A 9,704-nucleotide genomic window follows, 5' to 3' on the forward strand; every position below is an offset into this window, starting at 1 on the left:
TTATTCAATATTAAGATTTAAGGAGGTATGCTACACCAGAGAAATTTGATGTAGATGAAAAGTGGAGGAAATGTACAAGAATATTTTGAAGTTGAAATTTTTCAAATTTACTTTATTTTGTCAAAATATACAGTTTAGTAGAAGGTAATCTGAAATTTTTTTAAAACCCCTGCTGGACTCGAACCTGCGACCTAAAGTTCAGCAGTCGGTATTGTAACCTACTGAGCTACTCGGCTAGGTTTTTAAATGGAAAAAGAAAACTCAAATATTGCTGATATCGAATTTTTCATCCATGTTTTTAAAGGAAGTCAGCCATTATGACGATGTAGAGTACTACCTTAAACACTATATGAACATTTTATAGCTATAGTTTACCTATTTATTTTAGATGATGATGTACACCTCTTTAAAACCAGAGATATTTAGCATCATAGACACAACATCACAGCGGTTCCCTCTGGTATATGTGGATGGGTGGACTACAAGTGCTTTTTCGAGATCGGACCAACTTTTTATGACACTGATGAAACTGAAGCTAAACTGTCCCCTCCTTGACCTTGCCGAACGATTCTGTACCAGCAAAGCCACAGTACATAATATCTTCATTACCCATGTTTTTTCTTGGCATGAAGAATTTTTTGTAGGCATGATGGAAAACAATATGCCATCTCTTCTGAAATGCAAGTCATCAATGCCATCAAGCTTTGGAGATTTCAGTTGCTGTCGTCTGGTAATTGATGCCACAGAGGTGACGCAGGATGTCCCTGGTCAGAACATGACAGTTCAATCACAGACATATAGCTCGTACAAAATTCGACACACAGTTAAGGCAGTAACAGGTGTTGCTCCTAATGGAGCAGTTGTGTACGTTAGCAAACTTTATCCTGGCAGTACCTCAGATGTGGCTATAGTGGATCACAGCAACATGTTAGCTAAGTTATCGCCCGGGGACATGATCTTGGCAGATAAAGGTTTTACTATCTATTCACTTCTTCCTCAAGGTGTTCACTTGAATATTCCCCCATTCCTTAAAGATAAGGGACGATACACACCAGCTGAAGTTCAGGTTTGCAGAAAGATAGCTCGTTCAAGAATCCATGTTGAGAGAGTGGATGAGAGGATAAAAAAAATTGAGATTCTTTCACATATTTCCCAGCAATTTCGCCACATTAGCACAATGATTTTTCAAGTTTGTTCTATGCTTGTAAACTTTCAAGATCCAATGATCGCTGAAATTGCAGATAATTACACTTCCAATCAGTAAATTGATATGGTTGTTTATCTCTTTCAATCTATGGGAAAAAAATACTATGTGGTTAACTGGCAGGTAAAATGTGGTGTACATTGTGTTGATGTTCATGAATGAAGTACATGTACTGAAATGTAAAGGAATGCACTTCATTTTATCAAATGTGCATAAATGTTCAACCGATCTAGTTTTTATCTATTTCAATGTCTACTTTCAACAAGTTAAGATGGTAATCTATTTTGCAGTGTGTGTTGTTTACTAAAAGAGAGCCATCATCGTTTAATTGCCATAACTTTCGAGCATAGGTCTATTTTGAAACCTTTCACCAGCATTTGGTTATGTTTCAGCAACATGAGTTTATCAATATAAGATAAAGAAAAAACTAAATAAACTGACATTTTACTTCTGAACAATGGGGGTTATTTATGTGAAGTAAAAGTCAATAAGTTTTGCAATGTTCTGGTCCCATGCGCTATCTTGAAGAACCCTAACTATGGCAATGTCCTTGATGGTCCACACAACAAAGTCACAAGCGGATTTGTACTGAATATGTAGCTGTCCCTGTACTTGATCATAATAGATGTGATCTTCCTTTAGCTTGTACATCTGTCTGCCATCATGAACCTGGAAGTCTAGCAATATAAAATTCATACGAGTCAATGAAATTTTTTTCAATTTGCTATAGAAAATAACTAATTGAAGAATATGAAATACCTAAACAGAAGTCTTTGATTGATACAATGGCCTCAGGAATAGTCATATTCCTGGCACTGAAAGGACATTTAACTTCCAAAATCTCTGGCATCAATTTCATTGTCTCCAGTATGTTTGTCAGTTGAGCTATTTGATGGTTATATTTGTGGGTTGCTGCACGGCGGATAATCCCATCAGGACTTGCCCCTAAAACACCACTTTCATGTAGCCACACCCCTGAAAAGGTTTGGACACAATGTTGTACATTGACTTATAAAATTGTACACTGAGTCTGTGTATTTTAAGCAGAAATATGAAATACACTCTTGGTGTAATGTATCATTTACTGTAACATAACTATCATAAAAAGAAAATTATACCTGTTTCTTCAACAACTGCATCACCGTATGAGCAATACTTTGCTTTGGCAACTGACTCATTGTTGATACCCCATAGAATGGTATTTTTTGTTGACAAATCACAAGAGCCCAGAACCTGTTTGAATAATGATGGAGGAAACCTGAAACAATATTACCAAAATGATTTAAATACATATTAAGGTGTAAAACATACTTTAGGTTTTATTTTCAACATGATCAATCTGAATCGATATTAAATTTATTTTTTAAAAAAATGACGTTTTACCTATTTCGTCGGATAGCAGCAAGCACTTTACCAAAGTTGGATGCAGTTAAGCGGTTTTTCCTGACCAAAGCCCAAAGATGGTTGTTCCTCTGCCCAACAGTCAATTGGGCAACCTGAAATTACACGAGTTATTTTAATGTTATTTCATTTTTTTCTACTAAAATAATTTTTTCTATTCCCTTTGAACTTACTTCATCAATTTTTTTTTTACCTAAGGATATGACTAACTGCACATGTATCTACCTGCTCTATTTTCCCCCTTTGGATAGCAAGATTTGTCTTCAACCACTGTATCTTGTCTGTAGCACTAGTGTAAGCTTCTCCCAGCAATAAATCTTCTACATAAGGAATATCCTGTGTAGGGAATGGGGGTTCTTTTGACACTATCCACAGCATAGCTACATGTAGAATTTGTGCTCATGAATGATTTACAATAAATTTATAAATAATTATTCATGAAATTTTAATATCAACAGAGAAATATGAGTTTTAAACTATATATATATGCTAGAAGATAACGATTTCCATTTTAATACAATGTACAACATGTTCATGTTTTATGCCATTATTGATAAACTTAAGTGATGGAATGTTGCATTACATAAATAAATCTTCTAGTAGGAAAATAAACCTCAAAACAAACTTTAGAATATGATACATGTTAATAACAATAAAAATGAAAGCATGTACCAACTGCACTCAAAGCCCATTGTTGTTAAAGTTTTGATATGATGTAAAACACACTTTTTTGTTCAGCATAAAACTGAACTACTTAATATCAATAGTCCCTATTATAGGGTAGAAAATCCAGCATTGAGTATTTGTAGGCTCAGTATTCAAATATGAAACAATTGAACATTTTAAAACAAAAACGAAATGACAAAAACAAAACCAACAACATATTTTCGAGTATAATCTTAAACCTGAAAATCGACCAAGAGCATTAAGTTTATCACACAGGAAAGCAACATCTGTATCATCAACTGGTCTTGATGTAGCCCTAACAGAACAAAGGAATTACAAGTGTAGATAGCATATTACGTTTCTTGAACCCAATACTTTTTAGAACAATGCAAGAAAAATAAATAATTTTAGAATATGAACATCTATTATATCCATGGGACATCTAAAGTTTACTCCATAACCATAATACCAGCATAAAAAGATAAGCAAATGATTTTATCAACAAGCTAAATGATAAATACAAATGAAGTTCAACTACCCAATTTGTTTACTTTCTTCATATTTTTGATAATACCTGTAATTGGCCACTTTTTGTGAAGGTGGAAAAAGCTCATCCATAGTGGTTGTTTTCTTTGGTGGTGCTTTCTTAGGATGCTGGATCCAAGAAGCCCTCACATCCGTCTTGCTAACATTCTTATAACTAAATAGAATATTATAAAGTTTTACAACTATTCATATATTAAAAAAATCTAAGGCATGCATACTTTCAACTTTTCAGAAAATATTTCATACCCATATAAAAGGAGAGATGCCTTGTGATGACATTTATCCTGCCCGTTCACACAATCACGTATGCTGTCAGAAACTGTGTGGTTATCGCCTAATTTGACCTAAATGAAGGAACAGAATGAATACTTTCTGACAAGTTAAAAAAAATAATTAGTAATATTGAGGCGGAAATTGACACAGAACGTGCACTTACACTGACGTGGTAACTTCTGTCTCTCATATTGGCTTGAACTCTTCCCTAGACGTAATTAAGTTCGGGATCGAACATAAATTTTAGTACATGATCTGCTTTTACCGCTAACTCGGACTTTTGATGAAGTTTTTTGGTTCCAGACACGTAATTCAACCAATATAGGATGGAAAATGACATCCTGTTATCTATTTACCGTTACCACGTGGATTTGTTTATCTCCAGTAGCTAAAATCTCGTTCAATCTCGTCAAATTACGCACTTCCGCTTTCTCTCCCTATTCCCATTCATTAAATATATATGGCAATTCAATGACATTGATTGATCAACTAACTAAAATGGTATTATTTTCATATAGTACCCATCACCTCTTTGTCTCTCAGCTTAGTTTTATCGCCATTCATTGAAATAGCTCGAGCGGAAAAGTTTTACAGGGAAGTTATACAAAATGAGGATAATTTGAAATAAATTGTGTTAAATAGAGGTATCGAACAAAGCACGACTTCATTACTCAATATATATATATTCAAATATGCTTGGATGAACGTTGTAGTACATACAAAATAACAAATAAAACATTGTGTAAAATGCCAACAATTTTATCTAAAATACTTCCTTTCATGAAGGAAATTTGGTGCAATTAATTCAAAGAAAGAAATAGTTTGCCAATACAACCTATCAATGGTTCAAATGCTGTCTGACGTATTTCATACTGATTGTTAAAGCGTTCTTGGCACACTGATTTTAACTACGGATAACTCCGTTTACCTGTTCAAGACGTGAGACTCGCGGTGGATGTTACCGGTCGACGGGGGATGCTTACTCCTCCTAGGCACCATATCCCAGCTCTGATGTGTCCGGGGCCTTTGTTTGTCCGGCTCTCTATTTTGTACTACTTGTAAGAGATTGATCACTGTTTGCTTATCTTCACCTTTCATAATAAGGAGGCGAATTTGTCTATGTACGTTCCTGTGGCTTAAATTAGCTAGGTATCAATAAGATGCGTCCATCATAATTTCATTACAACACAATGGATACCCTCTCTATTCACTTAAAATCTGCACAATGTTATTTTCTCTTGTGTATTTCTTTTGATATCGCTAACTAAATATCCCCTAAAAGTGATTGCATACATTCTAGAGATACGTGTACCATGCTGTATAGATAAGTCAAAAATATGTATACTTAGAATAAGAAAACAAATATTTTTATTATGAATTTTTCATTGTCAGACACATAATTATGTCTGCCATTGAAAATATTGCCCATAACGTATGGTACAATGTAGAAAGTAAAGCCGACAGGAGAATCTTCACAAGCGTTTCATGGATATTCCATTGTACATTGGGTATAAACCGGTTTAGAATTATAGCAAATATGGTGTCATTATAGTGCTGTTTCTTTAAGTTGTGTACCAATCTACTTACGTATGGTTGGGTCCCTACTGGACCGCTATGGTGAGCAGGATCTACTTGGATATATCCCGCGTTGTATTCTGCACAAGTTAGCAAAAAAATCAATCGTGCAGTATTCTGTACATGTATTTTATTGATACTGGCATTTTTGTAAACATAAAATTGCTACTTTAGGAAAAGAAAGTTTGCGTTTAAAAGAAAGTGTACATATGTATCATTTTCACCTTTTATACACTTGGAAATTCTTTAGAGAAAAATACGAAGTCAATAAAATGAGAAAAAATTAACAAAGCTCTTAAAGGAAAAGACTTACGAGAGGATGTGATCATGGTTCTTCAAATATCGAAACACTCGCTGCAATAAGGCGAGACGATTTGAATATACGTTGTACACACAATTACTTCCTCGTGATAATTGTTTCCTCTGGTTTTACCCTTAAAATGTCACCCAAGAATTTGTTAAACGACAGATTCAGAAGTCATTTTAGAGAGAAGTTGTTAAATAGTCATCTTTCAAAAGTAAATACGTAGCGAATCAATGTAGTGATTAATTTCTAAATCCTCAAGTATGAGCAAGATTAAGACCAATGGTTTGGGTAAACACATGATTTATTTTAGTTACAAAACAAATCTAGCAATTCGGCGTTACATAATAAACAATGGACATAATAAACTGCACATTACATAATAAACAATAAAGAACATAAATAACTGCAGAACACTGTATATATAGTGAAAACATGAAAACTCGTTCTCTATTGCTTTTATTTAAGGTAGCTATTGATAGCTAGCCCCAAAAAAACCACTCATTGAATTTTTTTCAATTTTATTTATTTTAACATTTTGACTTTATCCTAAAACATATTAAAAAATCAACAAAAGTAATCAGGTTAATTTTCGAGGAAAGCGAGATTGAAATCCCCTCTTTTGCAGCCCCAAAAGGCAAAAAATGCTAAAATTGAGCAAATTAACACAAAGGGCAATAAACAATTTATTGACACCAGAAATATTGTTTGTCATATATAGTTATGTAAATTAAACACAAACATATAAAAAATCAACATGGATTAGATTTTCAAAATGCATCAAAGGAAAACATTGGCATGATTCGACTTGACAATTGGCCAAATTTACCCTAAATATGGCGTTTCTCAAATACTATCACGCATACATTTTTTGACAACAACAAAATTCTGCTCATAAAATTTCTGATTTTATTTCATTTTTACAATAAGTCAAGTAGTATCTAAAATATTGAATAGAAAAAAATATACCAAATGAGGTTTAATCTGAAACTATGTCAGATTTTGTAACCCTACCCCCTCCCTTCTAGAAATGAATTTTAAGAGATACAGTCAGCAGAGATAAACTATTGACCTTAAATGATTAAGCATTCCCAAATTACCATATTGAGCATTCAAACTCACAATACTAGAAGTTTCTATGAGCCATTTAAGAATGATATATAGTGTGTGCTATTGCAGTTGACCTTTTTGCACTCACAATGATTGCCTAAATATTTAGTTATTTTTCATACAATTTCTTGTAATAACTAGACCAAATCTATTACCTATACATATTTTTTGATAGAAATTTATATCACTATACAGTATAATACACCAAATATGTTTAAATAACCATTTCATATTTCAATAAATAATTAATATCAATGGAAAGAGACCCATGGACTGCCCATGGATCACTACAATTAAGTCCACCTGAGTCATCTTACCCTCACAGATAGGTGTGTCTTTCATAAGTTTAAGATTTCTAATTGTAGTTTCACATGGAACTATTGGATAACTGAAAATGCATGTACATGTATATTGCATTAACTAACGGAAGTTTTCCCCAGGTGAAGGTCTATGTTCACTGTATGTATACGGGGGGGGGTGTGTGTGTGTGAATTAGTTCCATTATGAAACTTTTCTAAAAAAAATTATATACATTAATGTATCTATGATGTATGTTTCAACTAAATTTTGAATTACAAGGAAAATTCAAACACATTGATTGAAGTAATAAAATTGATATTCTATCATGTGCACATTTTTTACTAATATATCTAAGAAAAAATAATCAACATTGAAATTTCCTTTACATCTATGCAATATTATTGTCTTTCAAAAGGCATGTACTTGTAATATACGAGTACATGACATGTACTTGTTTTCCCTTAAATTCACAATTTAGTTTAAAGTATGTTGTATAACATCCACTGCTCTGAGCTCATATAAGTGAATTAATGTTTTTCATCCAGTCCCAAATTTTGCAGTAGTTCTTTAATCTTCGGAACTTGATCAAACATTTTTAAATTTGTGGAGTTGTGGGGGTCCAGGGGATATGTCATCATCACTGTAAATGGAGTACCTGTTCAAAATATAGATAAATATATTTAAATATAGCAAAAAAGATGAATATCTGATATACTCAGAATTGTCTTTACAAATGTTTATCAAAAAAAAAATATAGTACCTCTCTTGCTGTTATACTTGTTGACTCGAAATCCACTTCAACCTGCACTGGTCCTATCTAACCTCCCTCGGTCTTCAGGCTGATGCCTAGAAAAAAGATCATCATAATTGATATTTGCACCGTTAGGTCTATATTATACCATTGAGTAATTAGATTGCGTCATACAATGTGAATTTTAAAACTGTGTCTCAACACATATTCAGTTAAAATTTAAATACTGATGTTTCAAAATTATAAATTGCAATGAGATGACATGTATATATGTTTTCATAAACTGCCATAGACTTATCATATCTGTTTTATTTACAAAATGTGGGTCAAGAGAAGGGCATACGTGTAGTATACATATCTTACTTATACATACAATGCATACATTTGCCTATGAGAGGGCATATGCAGACTTGTGATTAATTTACATTATTTAAAAAGGTTTTGCCAACCTACATGTTTGTGTGAAACACAAAACTTCAGATTTGATATATTTCTTAGGTCACTGAAATTTCAAAGTAATAATATATGTATACTATAGTCTAAGGAATTATAATTCAACACATGCCCCCCCCCCTTCCACTTTTTATCCGGTTCCCTCATACCCCTAGATAGTAGGTCTATACAGATATTTGTTTTTCATTACTTTTATACATGTAGTTCAAGGTATGTTATTTTCGTAACAGTTATTTTCATAACGATATTATTATTTTCTTAATAAAAGAGTTGTGAGAGCCCATGTTTACAAATGTGGTATACATTTACATGACATCCGTTCGTTTACAATCACTGGCACAGGTGGGAGTTATATTTTATGCACATATGGAATACATATATACATACAAAATAATACATCTACTGTATGTCGTGTGTTTAAACTTACAGATGTTATTATAAATTGCGTTGTGAAATAGCAGAGGAAATGTGAGTTGAACATTTGAATACAAATTTATGGCATTTTTTTCACTCACCAAACGAAACTATGATTTCGTTGTCCAACTTGAATGCATCCACCAACTTCCTCTTCTTGCAAGAAACTTTGTTAGGTCTCTCAATGACTGTATAAACAGTATTTAATCTCTCAGCATGCAGCACTCGGACATTACGATGCATCAATCAACAACTTTGTTTACGTAGCGCATCTATGTACATGGATTGGTGATTGGTTTAACATTTCGATTAGCAAAAAGTTTCACACAGATGAAACATTTGATCTACCATTATTACAGACATTGACGTATACTTATGTGGTATGTGCATATTTTCTGTAGGCGAGTCAGTCACAGCAACAAAACACTTTCGGAACCCCTTTTTGTTTTTCGACTATTCTATGACGGAGTAAGGAATTCCGGAAAATAAATTCACGTGAAAATACACAATTTTTACTGATCACGTGGTTGCTATCCGTCGCTACCTTAAACGATCGTTTTAACTTAATATACGAGCTCTGTTCTTTAACGTTTTTGTGTCTTTTTCGCAAAAAAAAAGTAAAAAATAGAAAATAAAAAAAACAACAACAACAAAACCTTGGTGTAGCAACAATTCAAATACGCATTTAGTTATGCATAATACAAGTC

General features: G+C 33.0%; 1 protein-coding gene and 1 long non-coding RNA gene across 2 annotated transcripts; both read right to left on the minus strand.

Annotated features, from left to right (window-relative positions):
- Positions 1-1,534: 1,534 nt before the first annotated feature.
- On the minus strand, positions 1,535-5,697 carry LOC125646863 (uncharacterized). The gene is made up of 7 exons (XM_048873451.2): positions 4,064-5,697; positions 3,846-3,971; positions 2,831-2,985; positions 2,588-2,700; positions 2,323-2,462; positions 1,964-2,179; positions 1,535-1,881 (listed from the first exon to the last, which is right to left on the minus strand). The coding sequence occupies exons 2-7, from the start codon at positions 3,883-3,885 to the stop codon at positions 1,673-1,675; spliced, it is 873 nt and encodes a 290-aa protein (XP_048729408.2). The 5' UTR covers positions 3,886-3,971; positions 4,064-5,697; the 3' UTR covers positions 1,535-1,672.
- A 1,167-nt stretch (positions 5,698-6,864) lies between these two features.
- Positions 6,865-9,077, minus strand: LOC130052370 (uncharacterized). Its single transcript, XR_008800695.1, has 2 exons — positions 8,140-9,077; positions 6,865-8,034 (listed from the first exon to the last, which is right to left on the minus strand). It is a non-coding gene; the product is annotated as an uncharacterized LOC130052370 (long non-coding RNA).
- Between the last annotated feature and the right edge of the window lie 627 nt (positions 9,078-9,704).

This window comes from Ostrea edulis, chromosome 1 (assembly GCF_947568905.1).
Source record: "Ostrea edulis chromosome 1, xbOstEdul1.1, whole genome shotgun sequence".
Lineage (NCBI taxonomy): Eukaryota > Metazoa > Mollusca > Bivalvia > Ostreida > Ostreidae > Ostrea > Ostrea edulis.

What these genes read in the sequence shown, in the direction of transcription:
- LOC125646863 (XM_048873451.2), bottom strand. Translation starts at nt 3,885, where the DNA reads ATGAGCTTTTTCCACCTTCACAAAAAGTGGCCAATTACAG. An exon ending in CAAAAAGTGGCCAATTACAG is followed by an intron (nt 2,986 to 3,845) that starts GTATTATCAAAA and finishes TTCTACATGTAG; the next exon opens with CTATGCTGTGGATAGTGTCA. An exon ending in GCTGCTATCCGACGAAATAG is followed by an intron (nt 2,463 to 2,587) that starts GTAAAACGTCAT and finishes ATATTGTTTCAG; the next exon opens with GTTTCCTCCATCATTATTCA.